The sequence below is a fragment of the Balaenoptera acutorostrata genome, chromosome 5 (genome assembly GCF_949987535.1).
Source record: "Balaenoptera acutorostrata chromosome 5, mBalAcu1.1, whole genome shotgun sequence".
Taxonomy (NCBI): Eukaryota; Metazoa; Chordata; class Mammalia; order Artiodactyla; family Balaenopteridae; genus Balaenoptera; species Balaenoptera acutorostrata.
In genome coordinates, this window is record NC_080068.1 from 35114948 (window position 1) to 35139322 (window position 24375).

The 24375-nt window shown below is 45.3% G+C and overlaps 1 protein-coding gene across 2 annotated transcripts in view; it reads left to right on the forward strand.

Annotated features, from left to right (window-relative positions):
* Positions 1-616: 616 nt before the first annotated feature.
* Positions 617-24375, forward strand: part of FHDC1 (FH2 domain containing 1) — a 38460-nt gene continuing 14701 nt past the window's right edge. The window contains exons 1-6 of one of the 2 annotated variants that reach the window (XM_057547455.1): positions 617-715; positions 6593-7217; positions 17186-17247; positions 17914-18016; positions 23662-23747; positions 23840-23940. In XM_057547455.1, coding sequence (XP_057403438.1) covers positions 6729-7217; positions 17186-17247; positions 17914-18016; positions 23662-23747; positions 23840-23940 — 841 coding nt within the window. In that variant the 5' untranslated portion in view covers positions 617-715; positions 6593-6728. Of the gene's footprint in view, positions 716-1684; positions 2050-6592; positions 7218-17185; positions 17248-17913; positions 18017-23661; positions 23748-23839; positions 23941-24375 lie in introns of those variants that run through there. The other variant, XM_057547454.1, reaches the window with a different exon arrangement.

Below are 24375 nucleotides of genomic sequence, written 5' to 3' on the forward strand. Positions count from 1 at the left end.
AGGGAGAAGCTGACCTTTGGGAACCTCCGGCCCGGCTGGGACTCGGCCACGCGGGCTGGGACAGTTCACCCAGATGCTGCTTCCTGCTCAGGGAAAAACGAGTGTGTTGGGCAGAGGATGGCCTGTGTGCACGCGGGGTTTGAGCGGAGCGTGCATGAGTGTGCGTGTGTGCACATGTGTGTGCGCGCGCGTGTGCGCAGGAGAGGGTGTCGGGGAGGCTGCCGCAGAGGCTCCTTTGTGGAGCCACTTGCCAGTTCAGAGCCAGCTTGGCGCCTCCCGTTGCTGGTTCCACGAGGACCCCTAGCTCTTCTTCACAGTCCGTACATCTCTGTCCCCCGCCGCCGCCCCTACTTTCCTCGGTGGCCGCCCCGCTCCAGCCTTCAGGTGCTGGCAGCCGCCTGCCGGGTGGCGGCTCCCAGGCCCCCGGGGTCCCGCGCAGGTGAAGGTGAGCGCCGCAGCGCCGATGTCGGCGCTCAAGGATGGGAGGGAGGAAGGGCCGAGATGGAAAGGGCGTGCTGCCCTTTGCAGCTGGCGCTGGGAGCAGCCTGGTCTGCAGCATTGTTACCTGAGGCAGCGGCCGCGCCCCGCCCCGCGCCGCCCTGCCCCCTCGCGGCCCCGAGCAGCCAGGGCTGCGGTGACCCGGGAGGAGGCGACGGCGCTGTGAGACCGCGGGCGGCCGGGAGAGAGGAGCGCGCGCTGGGAGCGCCGGCCGCGGGTGAGTGAGTCGCGCTGCCCAGGCAGGGCGATCGCTGCTCGGGTGCTCCCGGGGACCGAGACTCCTCGGCTCCGGAGGGCCGGGGGCGGGGATCCGTCAGGAACGAGGGCTGTGGCACTGAATCTCGGCTGCCTTCGAGCCTCACCGGGAAGGCTGGGGAGGTTTGAGCTCCCCCGACTTTGGCGGCTGCACTCCCTGGGCCGCAGAGGACAGCCATCCGTCCTTTGAGGGGAAGACGCGCGCGTCCCGGGCCGCCTCCGGGTTAAACCTGGGCCGGCTGATTTAGCTTAGCTGCCAGGACTTTTGGCTAAACTGAGCTCCCACTTGATCCCCGCCCGTCCAAGAGCGCGCAAGTGGGGGCGCCCGCGCCGGGTCCCTGGCCAGCGGGGGAGCCACGACTTGCCCCTCCTGACTGTGGTGCGGGGCTGGCCAGGACCGCGTCCGGGTGATACGGACCGAGGACAAGGCGGTACTCGCTCTGGCACGTTCGCTCTGCCCGTGCGAAGTTCAGCTTAGAAGCTGAGCCCTGCGCTTGTGGAAGTTGAGGGAGGAAGTGGGTGGGCTGGCGGGTCACCTCCAGCCTCTGCGATGCCCCAGCTCGGGGACAACGGGCTCTCGGTTTAATCCTCCGACCAAACACCAGGAGTCTCCCCTCTGTGTTTTTCTCGCCGGCTCTTCCCCGCTCCTTTTGGCTGCTCCGCACTGCGGCCGTGAGGCTCTCTCCCCCCGCGCTCGGGACCCGGACCCCAGACGTGGGGAGGTGTCGCCGCGGAGGTTCGAGGAGGGGGCGGGGCCCGCAAACTGGGAGATCCCCCTTTCGCTTCAAGCACAGTGACACCTTCCCTACTGAGCCCCCCACTCCGCTTGGAGGAGCCAGGTTCGGCGGCCCCCGCGAAGGGGGCGGGGCCTCGGGGATCCGCGGGGGAGGCGGGGGCCCTCGAGGCGAGGGGCGGGGCCGGCGATCCCTGCGGGGCTCCGGGAGGGGCGAGCTAGTGCGGCTGCTGCTCCACTAGCTTCTGCCTGAGGACGCGCGCGTGCTCGGTGCCCGCGGGAGGTAGTGGGTCCCGCCGTGCCCCGGCGTCCGCCCCGTGGACCCGCGTGTCCTCGCGCGGCAGGCGGCGGCCCCTCCCCGGCGCGCGCCTCGGCCCCGCCGCAGAGCCTGCGCGGCGCGTGTGGGCGTCTGTCTGGGCCGCGCACCGGCGCCCGCTCTCTCACCCCTTCCGCAGCCGCCCAGATAAGGACGCGCTGGGGCTGGCGGCCCGCGGACTCCCCGGGGACTCGGACGGACGCGGCGCCCTCCGAGCCTTTCGTGCGGCCGAGCCGGTGGCGCTTTGGTGAGTGGCTGGGGCGGGACGCGGGCCGAGGGTTGGGGGCGGAAGGACGCGGTAGACCGCCCGCCACTGCAGAGACCTAGGGAACTGTTGGGCGTCCAGACTGCGAAAGAAATCGGGCCCCCGGTGTTCCCCACGCCGAGTGTCTTCAGGCCCCACGAGTCCGTTTTCGAACAGCTGTTTGCACAGAAACTGCGCCTGCTGTTCGGCCGTCTGTGACCCCCTCTCGTCTCTTGACCCACAGTTGTCTTCCTGGAGTGAGTCTCGAGCGCTTCCTTTCCTCTCTCTAGAGCATCCTTTGGCACCCGTTTGCTTTGTTTGGGGACACTGAGAGAAGCTGAAAATGCACATTCAGAAGCAGGCGTTTTTTCCTCTGCTCCCAGGGTGTTGCGCTCGGGGGGCATCTGTGGACTGTTTATGTTGTGCGGCGGCAGATTAAACGCGCGGACTGGAAACATCTTGGGTTCTTCCACTGCTGGCGAGAGTGCCAAGGTGAAGAGCTGGATGTTGCCAGCTCTGGTTCGACTGTGGGGTTGACATGCTGTGTTTAATAATCCAGAAAGATTTTGAAAGATAGGTGGTGGTGGAAGAGCCTGTCGCCAGTGAGTTGGTGGAGAGCAAAAGCTCCATATTTTAACATGGCCTGTCCCTTCCCCACCCTCTCTTCTCCCCCCAGTAAAATAGGGCCGTGCGTTCCTCTGCCTCTCTTCCACACCCGGCTTGCTCTGCCCCCGTTTGTCATCAGAAGGGTGTGGGCCAGCCTTTCCTGATCCCACCTCATCTGTGACACATGTCAGGAATCAAGGGGAAAGGTTTTTCTGGTGTGGCGTTTACTTCTGATTATTGTTGACCTAGGGGGTGAGTGACCAGCTGAGCAACAAGGCCCCACCAACCGTTTTTCAGGAGAGCTCTGAGCCCTAAACGGGCTTTCAGAAACATGTTTTCCTCCTAAATACACTGTGAAATGAAGCATACTTGCTCTTTTCTTCCCTCCCAACCACTCCCTTGAAGAGAACAGAGCTTCAACGATGTTTCTGACACCAAGAGCAAAGTAATCCTGGCTCTTTAGGCAAGAGAGTTTAGGAGGGGCCACAGGGCTTCTTTGAAGACCCTTATTCTCCTTCTCATTCTAAGACTTTTTGCTTGCTGATCAGCTAAAGGCTAGGTACATGGTCGCAGCATCCCCTTATTAAAAATCCACACAGATGGGAGATGCTCAGCTGAACCAGTGGCCTCCGCAGGAGGGGCCTTCACTGGGACTTACCCCCAGTGGGTCATGATTAGCGCCCAGGGGACTCAAAGAGAAGTTATCATCTTCAGAGACTTACTGTGACAGCTGTACAATTTACTCAGGGCTGGGCATTTGTCAACCTTAGCAGCCATCCCCCCTGCTGCTGAGGTCCCCAACCTGTAGGTGAGATGTTAAATACAAGCCTGTCTCTGTTTGCCCTGGGGAGATTGATGGGACACTTGACATTTTCCAGATAGAGCCTAAGGCTAATTCCATTGTCCTTGCCGGCAACTGCCTGCTGTGTGAAACAGCCATCTTTGGGGCTGCTGCATCACCTATGTTCTCCTAGCATATTTGGAGAGTATGCGTTTGCATCGTTACTGCGGACAGTACCATAGTAAATTGAATATTCTTTGTGTATCCTCTGTTTTAATATCTCGTGAGACTGTGGAAAGGGTTAGAATGTGTGTCTGCACTCTCTTTTTCCTGCCATCTCTTTGACATTGGAAATCCTGGCCCAAGGGGGAAACCCTATCAAAGCCCTATTGAGGCTTGTAGTAAAAGCATTAGCATCTTAGCTAATCATTGCTGGAGAACTCATTCATTAGAAGCTGTTGGGGGCCTAGGATCCTTGTATGTTACCCTGGGAAAAAATTAGCCAGACAACATACCAGGAACAATGTTGTAAATTTTCTTTTGTTCCTTTAACTTTCTAAAATAACATTCTTTCTCAAGAGGGGACAGTGGTTAGAATCCTGCTGATGCATAGCTAACGCCTGTCGCTTTTTACTTTGACAAGCTTTAATCTGGTACTTCCTCTGCAAAACAGACTATACTCAAAAGGACTCACATGCTTTGGGGCTTTGGTATTAGAAGACGGTGTTGCACGACCTCCGAGGGCATAGTCTTTTTCACTCTTCATTAGTATCTCTGCATTTGCTCTGTGAGGTTTAATGGCACAGCTGTGCATATACTAACGCAGCACTGAATGAGTTATTGCTTTCTAGGATGGAGACTTTTTTAGCTTATCACCATTCTTAACAGGGATAATCTATAAACAAGTCAGCATATCTGGAATTGGAGGTGAATTGGAGGATTAGCAATTCTTCTGTACATGAGATATTTCATGTACAGAAGTATTTTAAAATATGTAAGGATAAACTGCCAAGATTACCTGTACAGTCTTGAGAAAAGAAGAGTTCAGATATAACTATAAACTGTAATTGACAGTGAGTCATTTGCTTTAGGGATGCCAACTATGAAAACAGCCTAGTTATGCCCCTAATGATAATTACGAAAACTCCTTTTAAAAGCTAGTTGCATCTCAAGTGAGCTGTAAGTTGGCTTGGATAAATATTTTCAGTTTTACTTTCTAAAAAATTATCCCATGATGACACTGCACAACACTGTGAATGTACTTAATGCCACTGATGTACACTTAAAAGTGGTTAAAATGCTAAAAAAAAAAAATTATCCAGCAAATAGTTGGAAATGCTATTTTCTGCCCATACATAATTCTCAGAACTTAAATATTTAAATGTTTCATAAAAACATTTGTTCTTGTAATGTAGAGATAACTTAATATACAATCACTGAGTATTGAAAAGGGACAGAGCTCACAAACCTAGTAACTTAGAAAGCAGAGGATGGAAATATTAAAGGTATGTTTCTAGTAGCCAAGGGTAACCTAGCGTTTTACTTATAAACACAATACATATTTTAAAGCAAATGTAGTGCCTGTGAAAATAAAGAGAAATCGTATGTACCTGTGACACCAGTTGTTAATAATGGCTAACTATGTACAATCTTGGTAAGGGTGTACACGTAAGAGCTCATTTATTCTCATACAAACCAATGGAATGGTATATGCTTATAGTATAGAGGAGGATGCTGCAACATAGGTTAGATAACCTACCTCACCCCAGGTTGCACACCTAAAGAAGTAGCAGAACTGGGATCTGAGGAAAAGCGGTCTGTTTTTGGAGTCTCCCCTCTTACTCCCGAGGCAGTCCTGCCTTTTATGTATGATTCTGTGTAAAAGATTTAATAATATTTGAATTAGTGATATCAGACCATTTACTCCTGTAGAATTCTGCATTGTTTGATGAAGATGTGTAACTGTGAGCTTTGAACAGTAGTGCTGTAGAAGGATAATTCCTCTCAGAAGTCCAGAAGTCCACATGACCCTTTACGACCTAGACGAAAGAGCCCCCTTTTCACACACCCGAATAGTTGGGGTGCTCATTCCGCAAGCCTACACGGGGCCCCGTGTTCTACATCTCCACTTACCTGTCCTCACATCTGAAGAACTGTAGTTATTTTGACCCCTGTTTTCACATCAGGTCCCCAACAAATGAACAAATACGAACATTTAAAGGTCAATAAAAACACGAGCCACCAAGATAAGTCAGTGACCGAGTGGCTAAGGGGTAGCCGTGTGGCAGGTGTGATTCGGGCAGCATCCCCTTGGGTGCGTGTGTCTCCTCTGCTGATAGCGTCACAGAAGAAGCAGAAGAGCCACTGAGAAGTTCTGGTGGTTTCCAGAGAGTTAAGCTCCAGAGAGCTTAACCAGAACCCAAAACGATCGCATCGCAAGTGACGATGGAGGTCAGTGCCAACCTCCTAATTTTACAAATGAGAAACTCCAAATCTAGTGAGGCAAAAATGCCTTTTCTAAAATTGCAAGCAGTAAAGCTTGATTTAGAGCTGGAACCTTTCATCTTCATGTCCGCTGTTCTTTTCTCTGTTTGCGGGGGAGCAGCATCACCAAGTGTAGGGAGAAGACGATGGCACTGACTCCGGGGGAAGGAGTTTGGCCATTATTTTATCATCCCCGAGTGCCCTGCCTATTATGTGCAAGGTGGAGGATGCCCTTTGACCCACTGATGGGTAGGGGACATGTCCGTACTGGAAAAAGGCAGAGTCACTAGGGCTGCAGCCATTTGGGTCATTTCCCCAGGGGTTGGGGATCCGCTGCCCAAAGAAAACGAGCCAGTTAATGAACAAGTAGCTTGTTCAGAAAGTGAGCAATACTTGCTGAACCTATTGCAGGTTCTTGGTAAATATGTGTTTTATTGATGAATGGAAGGTTTCCAAGTTGGATTTATTGCTGCTGCTTTGGCAGCATTTCCAGGTAGCAAAATTTGGTTCACATTTAGAAAAGTATTAGTCCCTTTTAGTTCTCCTTTGGATGTGTGGCCCCTCATTGATTTTAATATCCAACTACTCTGGGAGGACTGGCGCTGGCCTCGGAAGGGAGTCGCTAGTATAGCAGTGTTTTCCTGCACTGATTTTAAAGTTGTTTTATCTTTGCAGGTCTGGAAGATGACACACAACGCAGTTGCCTTTGCTCTGGCGGCAGACTAGCGGGAGGAAAAGTATGACACAAATTTGATGTCGGTGTCTGCTTCCCCAAGGTCAAGAAATTATCTCCTTAGAAGGCAACAGTACTATGCATGTTATGAATTGTGTCTCCTTGGTCAGTGATAAAGGAAATGGGAATATTGCCACGACAGCTGGATTCATGATTGGGCAGACGCCGCCACCGCCACCTCCTCCTCCGCCCCCTCCACCTCCACCATGCCCATACTCAGGGGAAGGGTTTCCTCCCTCTCCTCCCCCTCCCCCTCCCCCTCCACTGCCTGGGGGGCCTCTGGTCCCCCCTCCCGCCCCAGGACTACCCCCAACCTCTCACCTGAACGGCTACAGCCACCTCGGTAAGAAAAAGCGGATCAGAAGCTTTTTCTGGAAAACCATTCCAGAGGAGCAAGTTCGTGGCAAAACCAACATCTGGACCTTGGCAGCCAGGCAGCAGCATCACTACCAAATTGATACAAAGAGCATCGAGGAGCTGTTTGGGCAGCAAGAAAACACCACCATCGCTTCCCCTTCTGGGAGAGGAGGGCCTTTAAATTCGTCCTTCAGGGAGGGCAGAGAAGAGGTAAGAATGGTCCACGGAGGGATGGCTCTCCCCACACCGCACTGTTTTGAGTCTGGGGACGTGTGTACATTCCAAACCTGCTAGAATCACTGAGAAATAAGATAATGCAAGTGAACGTGCTTTGGAAATGATGAGCTTGAGCTGAGTAGCAAAAAAGTGTGAGAGGCATGCAAGCCGTATCCTGGCAGACATCCCAGAGGATGGTGACCTCATGCAGGGAACATGCTATCTGGAGGCCTCGCTCCTGGCCTCCCGGCAGTGCCTTGCCTCCAGCACATCTGCCTGGTTTCCCCTGGTGGAGCAGTTCTGCTGAAGCCCAGTATTATGAGTCGCCATTGAAACAAAAACCTGAGCTCCTGAACTCAGTTACCTGAGATTAACTGGGGGTTTCTGAGACAAAGTGCCTTTTATTAAATAACATCATTAAATAGTGTACATCCTTAGACTTTTATCTTTATTTTTCCCTCCAGCTTTCTTTCCACAAGTGTTGTGAGGTGGCCTTCGTTCTTCGAATCTCTGAATTTAGTGTTGGCCATTGTGGAACAGATTCCAGAGAGCCAAACCATAAAGCTATTTCAGATAGACTTTCTACAAAGCACATTTCCAGTGAACAGGAACTGTGTTACTTTGAGGAAAATATAAAGCTAGCAAGTTAGGACTTGCCTAGCGGTCCAGTGGTTAAGACTTCGCCTTCCAATGCAGGGAGTGCGGGTTCGATCCCTGGTCGGGGAGCTAAGATCCCATGTGCCTCGTGGCCAAAAAACCAAAACAAAAAAAACCAGAAGCAATATTGTAACAAATTCAATAAAGACTTTAAAAATTGTCCACATCGAAAAAAATCTTTAAAAAAAAAAAAAAAAGCTAGCAAGTTATAAGAAGGTAAGTGAAAGCATGGCTTCAGAGCTTCAGGTCACCGAACATCACAGAAACTGAGTCAAAAATTACATTTGTAAGTACTCTCTGGTTAGAAACATGAAAGTAAATTAAGAAACCTCTATTTGCTAGAAGAAATAATAGGAAACCGGGGTTCAAAGAAAAGAATGCTGTCCCCCCCACCAAAAAAAAGGGCAACAGAAATGCATCATTTTTTAATCTGTTGTAAAGGAGCAGAGAAAATAGGTCAAAGATAGAGCTGACTAGATAAGAGAGTGGGCAGGCAGGGCTCTGGAATGAAGTAGCAGCTCTCTGCATTACTGAATTCTTGAGCTGACAGTATTGACCTCTTTTCTCTGTCTGGCTCAGGAATTCACTTGGGGGCCCTTGAAGCTGGCAGTATGGTCCCCTGTTGAAATAGCCAAGAGTCTATTTATTATAAAATGTGGAGAACCCTAGGACTAGAATTAGGTGTAAGCTGTGAGATGATTTGAGAGGAAGTCTTCAGGACATCCTTAGTGCCCTCCTGTGCTGAACCTGGCTTTCCCTGCTCTTTCCTTTATGCAAAGGCCTTTTATTTCTCAGTGCATCCTTTCAGTATCAGAAGGAGCAAGAAGTCATTTCCTTAGTACACTGGCCTCTGCCCCAGCTTCCAGCAGAGACTCCTTGCTGGACAGTAGGTCATGCTCACCATTGTTTCCTAGCTCTACTTACTGGCCTTGAAGCATTTTAAAGGAAAGAGTGGATGGGTGCGTGGAGATGGAGCTCATGTCTCAGGAGAGCCCCTGTCACACACAGAAGGGGGTCTGGCTGATCACGCTCCTGGGGAGGCAGCTGACCAGGTTAGAATGGGCAGTGTCCTTTATAAACTGGGGACATTTATTTGGCCAGTGATAGTTCAGGGGGCTGTGTGGAACTTGCTGCTTTATGTTAGTGACTTCAAGAGGGCTTAAGACCCACTGATGGAGGGAAGTGGCAGGGTGTGTGGCATCTTTTCCCACCTATGGCAGAAGCAGAGACGTCCATTTCTTAGGCCAGATCTAAAATTCAGGTAAAAAGAATCTTTCTTTTTGCCTCTCTCCCCCCTAGATACATTTCTTTACTCTTTTTTGTTTGTTTGTTTTTCTTTAACTTAAAAAAAAGAAAAAACCTGAAACTGAACAATTATTTTTTAAATGGTGGTAAAATATACATAACATAACATTCACCCTCTTAACAATTTGTAAGCATACAGTTCAGTGGCACAGAAACATCCACATTGTTGGAAGGCTGCCATCACTATCCATCCACGGAATCCTTTGCATCTCGCAAAACTGAAACGCTGTTCCCCATTCCCCCCCTCCCCCCAGCCCCTGGAAGCCACCCTTCTACTTTCTGTCTCTATGAACCTGAGTACTCTAGGTACCTCACACAGTATCTGTCTTTTTTTTTTTTTTTTTAAAGGAACCATTTAAGAGTTTCAGAAGAGTTTTTTTTTTTTTTTTTTTTGGCCACGTGGCATGTGGGATCTTAGCTCCCTAACCAGGGATCGAACCCACACGCCCTGCATTGGAAGAGCGGAGTCTTAACCACTAGACTGTCAGGGAAGTCCCAGTATTTGTCTTTTTGTGACTGGACTGTTTTACTCAGCATAATGTCCTCAAGGTTCATCCATGTTGTAGCATGCACCAGAATTTTAAGGCTGAATAATATTCCATTGTATGTATATACCACATTCTGTTTATCCAGTCATTTGTTGATGGACACTTGGGTTGCTTCCACCTTTTGGCTTTTGTGAATAATGCTGCTATGAATGATGGGTGTGCAGATATCTTTACTTTAACACATGTAGGTTCTAATCTGCAAGATAGCAGTCTAGAAAGAAAAATTAAATCGCCATGATTTAATAGATAAGATAATCTAACTCTTCAACTTCTCGGTACTCAGGTAGGATAAGTAGTGTAGGTGGATGGATTTAAGGGCAGATTGGATAATACTGTCACATCACAGAGGGTTACCCAGAATTAGTTTCCATTTTTCATGCTATCTCCAACATGGCTAGAAGTATTACATATACTTTTATTTTTTTTGGTAAAAGAATATAGTACATGCTGTTTTCTTCCCTCATTAGATTTTCTTTAAAGAAGTTACAACGCAGCAGAATGATAGTCTAACATGGACCAGTAATAAATCTTCCAATTTCCTCTGTAGAAAGTGGAGTCCAGGGTTGAAACTGTGTGGACTGGAGAATACATACATAGCATGTTTGGCCGAGGGACCCATCCTGAGCCTGGAAATGTGGCCTTCCCATCTGCTGCCACACAGCTCATAATTCTGAAGGCTCAAACATGCCACGGATCAGATTATGTTCCCTTGAAATGTAATAACCTCCTACAGAAATGGCCTGCCATTATGCGGTTGGCTCCGGCTTTAAAGGGCTTATAAAGCACTACAAATAAGTTCCATTATACTACGAAGGAAGAAGTTACTGGGAGACAGGGAAGAGCTGGGTTTGGGAATGGCTGAATTTAGGGAGAACAACATCTAAAATAGTAAATTAAAACATAGTAAAGGGGGGAAAAGGTTTTGAAATACTATCTTTGTATCTTCGCTAGACGAAAATTAACTTGAAGCTACAGATGTTACAATAATAAACTTTAGTAAAGTAATTAGAAATAACAAAGGGTATTACTGGGGATAATAATAAAGAGGTTCAACTCAAACTCCACCTTCTTTTCCGAGTTTGGTGATCTCACGTTTGAGAAGCCCCCATCCATCTGCTAGCGCTGCTCTTCAGCCCCTCGGAGCTGGTTAGTTGGGGCTACCCTTGTCTCCCTACAGAATCTGAAATGCTCTCAAGGCAAGGACAGCCCTAGCCATTTGGTATCCTCCAAAGAAAGTAAACTGAACTGACAGAACTGAACCAAGGGAGCAAAGGGGCTATCTTATAAGGTATCAGTATGATAAGTCAAAATAGGGGTTCACAGAGAAAACACAATAATATGAATAGGGTCTAAGGACATAATGTGAAACCTGGCAACTATAGTTGATAACGCTGTATTCTGTAATTGAAATTTGCTAAAAGAGTAGAACTTAATTGTTCTCACCAAAAAGTAAATAAATAAGTAAATAAATATGTGAGGTGATGGAGGGAATGTATACAAGTATATAGTGTATACATATATCAAATCACCATGATGTGCACCTTAAATATCTTAGTTTTATTTGTCAATTATACCTCCATAAAATTGAAATTTAAAAATGAAAAAGAAAATGCAAACATTGAAACACTTGAGGTCATTCACTATGGTGTCTGTGGTAATATTACAATTAGTGTTAGTTAATTATACCACATAAGAAATAATTAAAATTGCTTATTAGAAAAAGAGAGGACAGGAAAGAGAGAGGAAGGAAGGAAGATTGGTTTTTCTAAGTTTATGAAAAGGAATGTTATTCTCCCACACAGTAATTCAGGTATCAGTCATTCTTTGTCAACTTTTGTTATGGTCCCAGAATGTTCTAGAATTCTGAGACATGCTCAGTTGAGAACTATAGAACTAGATAGAGTATTTGAAAGGGGAAAAAAAGCTTCAACTGGACTATCATTTTTTTCCTCAGAGCTGGGGGAGGGACATTTCCCAATGAATAGCCAACCAAAAATAAAAAAAGAATGAAAAACCATCAAAACCCAAAAGCTAAGTCTATATTAGTGGATACAGGACGATTTTTTAAATAATTGCTTTTCAGGTTTGACATAGGATTGAAATAACTACTATTTAGTGTTACTTAAGTAGGTAAGGAAGCCTCCTTTGACAAATGGAAGCTAAAGTGATTTAAGAATTTCTTCTTCCACCTTAAGGATATTACGCTAAATGAAATAAACCAGTCACCAAAGGACAAATACTGTATGATTTCACTTATATGAAGTACCCAGAGTAGTCAGATTCACTGAGACAGAAAGTAGAATGGTGGCTGCCAGGGGGTGGGGAGGGGACGTGGGGAGTTAGTGTTTAATGGGGACAGCGTTTCAGTTTTGCAAGATGAAGGGTTCTGGAGGCGGATGGTGGTGATGATTCCACAACAGTGTGAATGTACCTATTGCCGCTGAACTGTACACTTAAAAACTGTTAAGATGGTAACTGTTATGTGTGTTTTACCACAACTAAAAAAGAAAAGTTCCTTCTTCCTTTAACGAATATGGGAGGCAGATCTTGTGGTGGATGGATGAGAGTGCAAGAATTGCAGAAGAAGAAAAGGAGGAGAGCTTATTTGGAGGTTTGAACAGGTGGGGCTGGGGGTGTAGCCATTCATATGCTTCCCTGAGCACGCAGCACTGCTGTTTCCGCGCCTCAGAGGGATCTGAGCAGCCCCACCGCCTGGCAGCCTGTGGGGAGACTGTTAGGAGAGCGGGTGGGACGTCTTTAGGGTGGATGAGCTGAGCACATCGCCTGACGTCTTTGCTCCCCTGTTCACCAGGGATGGTGTAACTCTTGGGTGGGCCTTTAATGGGACAGGTCATGAGCTCTGTACATGCTGAGTACACCCGCCTCAGCAGGCCTGCGGTGTCCAGAAGAGTAGATACGGATTGATTGAACTGGTGGGGAGGGAGGGGCCAGGTCAGTTCACCCCTGTTCCCAGGGTTGTTTGTCTCCGCCTGTGCAGTCCTCGAGGCGTGCGCTCCTGGGAGTGACTCAAAAGCACCTCTAGCCGCTCTCGCTTGGGCGTCTGAACTGCCGGCAAGCCTTTGGGAAGTAAGATAAGCTAATTTACACATGTAGTGATAACCCTCTTTAAAGGACTGTGTAATAACACTGCTTTAGAAGGCTGAGTGTGATGCCCTCTGAGAGCAGACTGCCCGTGCACTGGGCAGAGCTGAGGATGCCCGGAGAGAAGGGCACTGTCCCTGCAGTGTTATCAACTGTCTCATTTTCCTGTGGTTTGGAGGAGGCGCTGGGCTTTGTCTTCCCCCTTACACTGCTCAGCGATGGCCCGCCCAGGTTTTCCCTTAGGAGTATTGCTGGATTCCCTTAAATTAGTGACCAGTTTCCTCGCTGGTGACACAGCTGCTGCCCCAGGCGTGGCCCCTGTGCTCCCCTCGGCCTGAGCTCCACTCCCTGCCTGAGCTCTACTCCCTGCCTGAGCTCCACGCCCGGCAGCCGTCTCAGCTGGTGAGAATGTGAGTCCTGGCCTTTGTCCCACAGATACAACTCTGGGGTCACCAGGGGCCTCGGCCAGGCCCCGTGGATGGCTCTCTGCAGATCTGCCCCCATTCCCAGAGAAGCATCCCAATGTAGATACTGGGCTGGTGGGGAACCTTCCCTACTTCTCTGTTTTCCTATATCCACAGCAATATTGAAAGTCCCAGGAACTAGAGTGAACAGGAACCAGAGAGACCCTGGGGCATTTCAGTTCAGTATTGCTTTGGGGAAGGTATAAAATGACATCTCTGAGGCTGAGTTTCTGTATGTGTCAAATAGGAACAATAACAGTAATTTCTCCACCACTTTTCCAGCAAGAATAGCTATGGATCTAGGCTGAGGATACAGAGTCCCAGAGGGTTGAGGGGTGAAGAGGATGAGGGTGGGGCTTGGGTGTGGAGGCTGGGAGGGTGCTGCCGTCAAGGGTTAAATGTAGCAGGAGGTGGTAATTTAATGAAAAAATATAAAAAGTTTTTCCCCCGTTCTGGATAGAAGTGAGTGCAGAGAAAGCTCTTCGGATATACATATATAGCCAGATCAGTGCACATGCTCCTACTTTTTAATTTATGAATTATAATAAGCACATATTTTCTGTCTTAAATTTAGATTCCTCTCTTTGGTAAAAGCTTTCCTCTTAAAGGATGTTAAGTTTGACAGGTTTTATTATCACCCTTTCTTTCCCCTCTCCTCTCCCCTCCCTTTACACTGAACTTGAACTGTAATCCGTGGGTAGGATTCCAATAAGGAGCCTGTCCTTTTAGCTTGGGAGTTTAGTTTATAACTGGCAGGTGATTGTGTTAACACGAAATAAACCCCTAGGACAGTAAATAATGTGATTGTTTAAGATTAGTCTTCAAAAGAAGGCAACCATACTCTTGTAAAAATTTAACCTTCTAGCCAGGAAGTCCCATTAACTTTGGTTAACAGACTTGCTGCCTCTTATAAACTTAGAAGCAGGCCCGGAGATCAGGAATTTAATCTGAAACCTGATTCTTTTTTGTTCACAGTGAATCACATACTTTTGGAAAGAAAGAGCCTTATAACAACATTCCTATTTAGCTCGTCTCCCTTTTCCAAAAAACAAATGGGGAAAATTGCGGACTTTTAAGTTTATCTTTCTTCCATGTATCCTGGATATTTACTTCCAAAGAAATGGCTTCTGTATTTAACAATACCCACCCCCTGAAAAAAGATTCTGTCTAAATTTTAGTCTGATAAAACCCTTCCAAATTATTACAGTAGTTCTCCCTTATCTGCGGGGGATACGTTCCAAGACCCCCAGAGGATGCCTGAAACCGTGGATAGTACCAAACCCTATATATACAGGTGGTCCCATGATGGTTCAGCTTAAGATTTTTCTCCTTTATGATGGTGTGAGAGCAATAGGCATACAGTAGAAGCCGTTCTTGGAATTTTGAGTTTTGATCTTTCCCGGCTAGCCATTTGCGGTACAACCCCTCTTGTGATGCTGGGTAACGGTGGTGCAGCAGCTCCCATCAGCCATGCGATCACAAGGGCAAACAATCGATACACTGACAGACATTCTGTTTTCCACTTTCAGTACAGTGTCCCATTAATTACGTGAGATGTTCAACACTTTATTATAAAATAGGCTTTGTGTTAGATGATTTTGCCTAACTGTAGGCTAATGTAAAGGTTCTGAACACATTTAAAGTAGGCTGGGCTAAGCTGTGATGTTCGGTAGGTTAGGTGTGTTAAATGCATTTTTCAGTATTTTCAATTTATGGTGGGTTTATCTGGACATAAGTCAAAGAAGATCTGTACTGTGTTTTTTCCTATACATATGCAACTATGATAAAGTTTAATTTATCAGTTAGGCACAGTAAGAGATTAACAACAATAAGGAATAATAAAATAGACCAACTATAATGTCAGCGAACAAAAATGGATCAGCTGATCTAAGAAAGATGGAAAATTTTATTCGAGCCAAATTGAGGATTATAACCCGGGAACAGCCTCTCAGAAAGCTCTGAGAACTGTTCCGCCCATTAGAGGTCAAAGCACAGTTGTATAAATTTTTGAGACAGAGGACTGTGCATTAAATGACGTATTATTGACAGTTTACACAGTCCAGATCTACCCGTACAAAGCGAATAGTGGGTCATAGGTCATGGTGGCCCCTTACAAGATTAAGAAGGAAGGTTATCTCCTAAGGAGTTATCTTGTTGATGCCAGGGGAATGTTGCTCTTTATGGTTGAGCAGGTATTTCTGCTGATGGGGAGGTTTGGTCGATGCATAAGGCAGATACGCAATGCACAGTAGAGGGGAAAGAGGAGGCCAAAGGGCAGAGAAAAATTTTTATGTTTACATTTTCCTTGATTTGCCTTAGAATATGAATTTTTATTTCATCAATAACAATGTATTATAATAAAAGTTATGTGAATGTGGTCTCTCTCTCAAAATATCTTGTACAAATTTAATGTCTTTTCCATTGTAACAAAGCACTTATCATGCACTGTGGCTCTAACTTTTGCAGTTTAAGGTGCAACAGCAAAACTAGCAAGAATTTCTTTTTCCTTCTTCACAATTTCATGGATGGAAGATTCGTTCTTACTGTAGATCTTAGCAACCTTGGCATACGAGTTTTTTCTTTCCTTATTGAGAACTTTCACCTTTTCACTTAAAGGAAGCTCTGTACAGCCTCTCTTTGGCATATCTAAGTTGCCATCATCACTACTTCTGCGCTTTGGGGCCATTACTACGTAAAATAAGGCTCACTTGAGAACAAGCACTGTGGTACTGTGACAATAACCCCATAACCAAGGTGGCTACTAAGTGACTAACGGGCAGGATACGCTGGACAAAGGGATGATTCACGTCCCGAGGCGTGAGATTTCAGATTTCATTACTCTGCTCAGAACAGCACACAGTTTAAAACGTATGAATTGTTTATTTCTGGAATTTTCCATTTAATATTTTCAGATTTCTGTTGACCTAGGGTAACTGAAACTGTGGGTAAGGGGAGACTATTGTAATTCTGAACAGCTTAAATCTGTTGCAGCCAAAATCTGGGTTTGGATGGTACATTAGAATAACCACCATATTTTATTAAATCAAAGATGATCCCTATATTATAAGACATATCCTGATTCCAGAGATATTCATATGCCAAAAAACAAAAACAAAAACGCATCTTAGACTTGGTAAAATACAGCACAAAAGTTTTCCTTTTTAAATTCTGAGTAAATAAAGTGTAGGACGCTTTCTTACCTCCTCCTAAAAGGGCTACTGGACATACATATTTTTTCCCAATGAAAATAAAATTTTCCTTTAGAAAAATATTAAGAATTTTATTATGTTTCTGAAAATAACAGTGTTGGTCCTTTTACATCCCTGAATCAGGGTTGGGACTCACTCTGCAATAGCTTCAGAGTTCAAATCTCATATGATTCTTGCTATGCTAAGACATCTGTTTCCAAATTAGGACTTTTAAATGTGGCCTATACTATTCTAAGAGGAAATTGCAAAATTTAGAAAATGTGAGTATAATTTATTTTAAGTTATACAATATTAAAATAGATCTATATGGGAATTCCCTGCGGGCCAGTGGTTAAGACTCAGCGTTTTCACTGATGTGGGCCCAGATTCGATCCCTGGTCAGGGAACTAAGAACCTGCAAGCCGCATGGCGCAGCCAAAAAAAACCCAAAAAGATATATGTAATTATTACCATTAAGGAAATATATATTGCAGAAAGTAAATTTGGGGAGATAATAGTATTTTGATATTCATAAAACTATATTAGGTGCATCAATTAATCACCAGATTTACATATTGGGAATTACTCTCTTATACATTAAAATTGGTGTTGTATTTTGATAGGTTTTAATTCTCTTCTTTCCTCCAACTCTTCTTATTCATACTTTAATAATCTTACGTGTCTTTGTTTTTTTCCAGATTACTATCTTGGATGCAAAACGGAGCATGAACATTGGGATATTTCTAAAGCAGTTTAAGAAGTAAGATTTTGCACACATTTGAAACTTTAGTCACATCCCTGCTGTCAGCATCAGAGTCTGTGGGTGTGAGCCGAAACGCAGATTCTAATGAGGGAAAGCCATCCCTCATACTTTCAAATTGTTTTTAGACACATGGCTTGAGGAGTCCCCAGGTGTGTGTCGCTTTCCGCTGTTTTCCTCCATAAAAACATAATCAGGTAGCTTGGAGTTCAGGGAGAATTGCCTTGGGTCATCTGTCCACGCCTGACATGTCAGGGAATTTATAAATTCACCTGAGGTGTTGCTCCATGAGTGGAGGATGGATGGGTGAGTCAAACAGTGTTAAATTCACGTGTCCTCAAGTGGAAAGGAGAGGGCTCTGGCTCCAGGAGGCCCACAGAACCGCTTTTCTTCTCCCAGAGAAGACTCCCAGTGGTTGTTGCTACCTTCGCCCTCTCTGGGATGCCCGAGGATGGTTTTCTGGGGAAAGGGGCCTCTGGTGTATCAGGATCCCTGCTTTCCCTGGCAGTGGGGCTCTTATGATCGCTGACACAAAACCACCCATCAGACTGGGAAGGAGGCGGAATGGAAGGGAGGGTGGAGGTGGTTTGCTTTCATTTCCCCTGGCTTGTGTTTCTTTGGCACTCCAGCCAATGTGAAAGGGAATCTGATCTTTGTCTTTTCAAGGTCTCCTCTGTCCATTGTGGAAGATATTCATCAAGGAAAGAGTGAGCATTATGGATCGGAGACATTACGCGAATTTCTTAAGCTTTTGCCAGAGTCAGAGGAGGTAAGGAATTTGGGGCGTGAGTTTTAGATGTTAGGAGTGAGAATAAAAGCTTAATATTTTTAGGAATGTCAGAACTCACATGGGAAGGGCACTGTCCTACCCAGAGCCAGAGTTGTCTCGCCTAACAATTAAAACTTACCCAGTAGAAAGAGCATGGGTTATCGAGTTGGAGAACCTAGGTTTAAATTGGCGCTGTTCCCTTAAGTGAGAAAGTTGGGCAAGTTTTCATAAGTCCTGTGAACTTTAGTTTCCTCACCTGTAAAATGAGGATAATGATGCTTACCTCACTGGATTGTTGATGATTAAGCCCTAGTTATGCATCTAACGTGGTACTTGGCACATGGGAGCTCAATAAATGTTAGTTCCCTTTTCTGTCATCTAAGGATGATCTTTGCCTAGGGTGTACCTGGGGTTGTTTCATAATACATATACTTTTTTAAAAAAAAAGAAGAAAAACAACCACTTTTGAATAAAGATGCTCTAAAAACTGGAGAGATAGGTAAATTGTTAATAAATGTTGTCTATATAATTGATTAAAAGGTGGGGATTGCTATCATAGCAATATAGTACCACAATATAAATAAAGTATTGATTTTTTTTTGGACCGAATTAACTAAATTTATGAATGATTAGGAGCTTGATAGGATAAAAAAGAGAAAAACAGTTTTGTAAAACCTTCCAAAATTGTGATATTGTCTATTTCTGAAGAAGTGACCCTTTAAAAATTTCAGTAATAAGTTACACGAATACATTTGCTTGTAAACACTTAAATAATACAGAGCCTTATAAAGTAAAAAGTGTAAGTTATCCTTTTACACATATTGCTGGCTTCTCCCTCCCCGATCTCTCTCCACTTCCTAGACATAATTTATGGAACTTGACTTTAGTGCCATTAATAACAACAAGAGAAATGTATTTGTGCTTTTTCTTTTCCATCAGTGATAAACTCACAATGCCAAACTGAGGGTCTTCGGGCGTAACTGGATATTTACGTATTCTGAGCTGCTCTCTCCACCTCGGGTTTTCTGTTTGCAAATCAATTATAATTTACCAAAGCCAAGATTAATTAATGGCATTTGTTAATGTTAGTAAAGGGTCTTAAAGAGTTGAGGGAAAGGTACATTAGATCAAAATTTACCCTGGATCCTATATACTGAACACTCCTTAATCTTTTATGTAAAGAATGGGCATTCCAAAATGTATTTTTTAAATTGAAGTGTAGTTGATTTACAGTATTGTGTTAGTTTTAGGTGTACTCAAGATCTTTTATTAGGATGGATAGTGTTTAATGAATTGAGTTTTCAAAAAGATTTAGTTGCTCTGGAAATCTCCCCGCTTGGGCATTTTTCATGCTTCCTCCTTAGGACTGCTCTGGTACCCAGTCCTAACGGAGCTCTAAATTTCCAACTAAATGGGAGTTAGGCATGAGGGAGGCTGCCAGCTTCATGCCATGAAGAGGCAGGAGGTTCAATGCGGTTTCCTTAATACCTTCCTTCCTAATTTAACAATCAGAGGCGATTAAAAAATTAAATTAAAAAAATTAAAAAATGCAAAGCCTGTGGAAGACTAAGGGATCTTTCAAAGAAGCAACTTAGCTGTCGAACCTCTCATGTTTTAAAGAACCCTGTTTCTTGGGTTGTCTGTGGGATATAATTCAGAGGAAAGAGGCTGTTAAGGGCGTGATGACTAAAAGCCACCCCGGCGCTGCCCTGAGACTCCGAGGCACTCTCTCACCCCCAGACAATTAGCTGAGCCCGGAGACGAGACGCCCGGGGTCCTGCAATGCCTTCCCAGCCGCTGGACCAGGCCATCCCCCTCCCCCTGCAGGGTCACCGGAGTGACCAGGGTCTGAGTATCTGACAAGCTCGTCACACTCCTGCTTGTTTACGTTACCAGCTCAGCACACCCTCGGGCTCCTCTGGGAGCTTCCTTCAGCAGGTGCACCCTGACAGTCCTCAGGGCTGCTCGGCACCCGCCCCCTCCCCAGACCGGCGGAGGGAGCCACCTCCTGACCCCTGCCACTGCAGGGACAGACTGGCAGTGCTGGGCGGCCCGGCCCCACGCGGACGCAGGACCTACCCTGCAGTCCTGGGTCGAGGGCAGAGGATGGCGAAGAGGCCAAGGAGGAGGCAAGGCCAATTGAGAGAGGGTTAGGAGTGTGGCAGAAAAATGCTAATAAACGCATCGCTGTGCGTTACCGTGCGTTGCTATGTTTGTGGGGTCACGTCCTGTGCTCATTCTTAGCACAAGGATGGGCGACACGTTGATTGAGTGCCCCACGTTCCAGGCCCCGGACGGGGCCAGAGGCGATCGAGTGCTCAGCCCAGTGCCGGGCACACAGAAGGTCAATAAATCACACCCATGATGTGTGTGTGTGTGTGTGTCTGTTTCATTTAATCCTCACAGTGACATTGTAAGCTATTCCTCATTTAACAGATGAGAAACTGGGGCCCACACAGGTTAGATAGACCTTGCCTAGTGCCACATGACTAATGGGCTATGGAGGGCGGTGGGTTTGACCTGGTTTGTCTGACCCCAGAGTAGTTCCTTGGGCCGCACTCCACCACCTCCCTCTGAGGAAGGAAGGGCAAAGGTTCCCCAAACCCCGCCTCACTTCAGGCTGGCCTTGCGTCACCTCCGCTCTCACGAAGTACTGGTGTGAGTGTCACTCATAATACTGTCAACTTATCAGCACACTGAACTGATGAACGGAAACGGCCCAGCTGCCAGGCTAACCCCAGGTTAATTTGTTTTCAGATGTTCTCTGCCCTTCACCACAAAACTTTTATCTGGCACGTTTTTTGTCTTGCCTCAAACTCATGATTAAAACTTGCTGAGGGAGAAAGGTAGACTCAGAAATAAAAGCATGCTCCCTGTCTGGGCCCTGAGAGGCGGCTTGAGAAGGAGCCCTTCCCTCTGTTGGCGCTGGTACCCTACTGCCACAGTCAGCATCAGGGATGCAGGGCTGGAGGTGGAACTGCTGTCTATGGCAGCAAGTTGAGTCGCCTCCCTTGATATTTTTATCACCTCATTCTTACCTTGTTTGTTTACTCTCTGTTCCTGGGAGGAGGAAGCCCCAGTGTCTTCTCTTGGGTGGGTCTGCTGGTGGGAAACCCTGCTGTTTCAAGGCCATGTGAGTGGAATTAGAGGGGATGAAGGAGGCCTGCCCTTTGGAATGCGTGAGTCTTAAGGAGCACGCTGTTTGCTGTTAGAGCAGAAACCAGGCACAGCTGGGTCATAACGAGAGTCCCTTGGCTCAGCCAAGAAAATGATGCCTAACAACATTTGCTAAATGCTTTTTGATGATGATGAGAATGCAGAATAATTATAGGGTCTGTCCACCCTCTTTTTTACCTTCCTCTCTGTGAAGGCACAGTAATCCCTCTTAATGAACATAAATCTCATTTTGAAATGGAATTAAGAACTGTATACATGGCATTTAAATCAAATACTATCTTTAGTATCACCATTCTCTTGAACTCCATAAACATTTTTCACTCATTATGTAAGTGAAGGTGATTAATCATTGTTCATTTACAGTTCAGCACATGTTTAATAGAAATATCTACCAAGTGTACTTAGCATGACCTGTTCTTGTGCTTCAGACAGGAAACCGTGCTGTGATTCTCAGAAGTTTTGCCCATGCTACATATGTGGTCTTATATAAAGGCACAGCCCCGCTCTGCCTCTGCCCATATGTGGTGAATCATTAGACTGTAGTTCAGGAGGGACCAGAATTCATCCTGTGGCTTTCTCAGTTCAGAAACTAGGCACTAGTTTGGGTTTAGCTAATGCAGAAGTTCCATCATCTGCCCTTAAATTTAGTAAGGCTGAAAATGGAAAATTCAATTTGGGGCACTAAAGGTAGGGGAAATAATGCAATTCTATAAATGGCTATTTTCTGCCCATTGTGGGGAAAAATGTAGTCTTAAGGCCCAGACTTAATACCAGGGTGTCTGGGGTGTGCATCTGCACTGTTACATTTTTTTTTTTAATTTATTTATTTTTTATTTTTGGCTGTGTTGGGTCTTTGTTTCTGTGCGCGGGCTTTCTCTAGTTGTGGCAAATGGGGGCCACTCTTCATCGCGGGGCATGGGCCTCTCACCATCGCGGCCTCTCCCGTTGCGGAGCACAGGCTCCAGACGCGCAGGCTCAGTAATTGTGCACTGTTACATTTTGATGCAGATATTTCAGTTTGTGGATCTTTGCAAATACCCCTCCTCTGTGCTTTTGAACTGTTATTTCCTATTTTTCAAGAGGTTTAAAAATTAGGTTATTTTTATGGGCACCTAACATAATCCAGGGGGTGGAAGAGAGAAAGCTTTATAAAACATAACAAAGTGGTAAGTGCTTACTGGGAACAGTTAGCTTCAAAGACAGGCTATCAGCTTTACTCTAGAAGTCTTTTTTTTTTAATTGAAGTATAGTATGTATATATATATATATTTTTTTTTTCCGGATTCTTTTCTTTTATAGGTTACTACAAACTCTAGCAGTCTTAAGGTGCTCCTGACCATAAAGTGTTGTTGGAAGACTCTCCATTACAGTAGACAGAGATGTGTTTTTTGGGTTGGTCCTATTTTCTCTGTGGGGAAGGCATGCCTTGCTCTCTGATGCAGTTTGAGAACTTTCTCTTTGCCTGCATCCCTACTTGCTAGCTGTTTGGCTATATTCCTATGTTGGAACTCTTTTTTTTTTTTTTTCTTTACTACAGTTGAAGGGATATTTGTGTGTTTAATAACTTTTAGTATAACTTTTTACAGGAGTAGTACATGCTCATTGTGGACATTTTAGGAAATAAAAATGAGCAGCAGATGAAAATGGTAATGACTGTGGTGATTCTATCACCTAGCGTAGACGTCTGGTTTGTCTTGTTCCTGTGTTTGTAGTGTGTGCGTGGAGGGTCGGGGCATAGTAGACACTTCTTTTCTTAATTTACAGAAGTGGGATCCACTGTACACACTCTTTATGTTACCTGATTTTTTTTCACAGGGGGAAATCTTGACACTGATCTTTCAATTGTTTAAGCCGTTTTCCTCTTTATCTTCCTGCTGGAGAGCCAGTGTGTACTCAGCTCAACATCCAGTGGTCCCTTCCTATAAAGCTACTAGATGTGAAGGAGGACTTGTCCTCAGAAAGAAGATCTGTGTTAGACACCCTCCCCCAGTCTAAGTATCTTATATGCAAAATACTCAAAATAATAAGATTTTTTCCTTTATGACTCAAAGGCTCTGCTATCGTGACTATCCAGTCTCTTCTTTCTTCTTCCAAACAGTGGTCTCCCTTCCAGATTATAACTTACAGAACGTTTGCATCCTTGGAACCGATCCTTTCCCTTTAGTAACCTCTCTGAGGATGCCGGTGACTCCAGCTTTCTGGTTCGTGTGGGATTGTTTACGCCCACATAAGTGGCACAGCTCTCCTCTCCCTAATTTGCTTGTTTGGGTTTTTTTCTTTTAAACAACAAAGTAGTAGCTGTGATGATTCCCTTTTCTGTCTTTTCTTAGGCTGACATTTTTATTAATTTGAATTTAGCACTGATATCCTTAATTTCCTAAAGGAATTCTAAGATGAAATTTAAAATGATGTTCCATTTTAATCATTTGTCCTTTTTTTCTTGACCCCCTTTTCCATCTGTCTTTTAGATAAAGAAACTAAAGGCATTTAGTGGAGACGTGGCCAAGCTGTCCCTAGCAGACTCCTTTCTGCACTGCTTAATTCAGGTGCCAAAGTAAGGATCACCCATCACTGTTCTTTGCAGAGTAAGGTTTTAAAATCAACAAGGTCAAATTCTACACTGTAGCTGTACTTTTTGTTTTTCAGCTATTCACTGCGGATTGAAGCCATGGTGCTAAAGAAAGAATTTTTGCCTTCTTGTTCTTCTCTATACACAGATATAACCATTCTAAGAACCGCTACAAAAGGTGAGTAAATACATGATGCTTCGTGTAATTTGATTTGATTAATTTTGGTAGCCGTTTATTTTTAAAAAACTGTTCAATTGAAAAATTAGATACGGAAAGTTCCATTTCTGATATGCTCTAAAAAGGGAAATGAGATGTTACCAGGGATGGTATTTAAAGTTTATTTCCATTTACTTTTCTGCCTCCCCGGTTAATTAATTTAATTAATTGACCAATCAATCAATTAATTAGCATATTATCCTCCTGTAAAAGAAGGTTTCTTTCATCTCAAGCTTAGGAGTAAACCTTGTTGGTTGCAGCTTGCTTTTGTTCCTCTCCTAGATTAGCTTTCTGTGTATGTGTGTGGTGTGTGTATGGTGTGTGCTTAGTGTGTGTATGGTGTGTGTGTATCGTGTGCATTTAGTGCGTGTGGTGTGTGCATAGTGTATATATGGT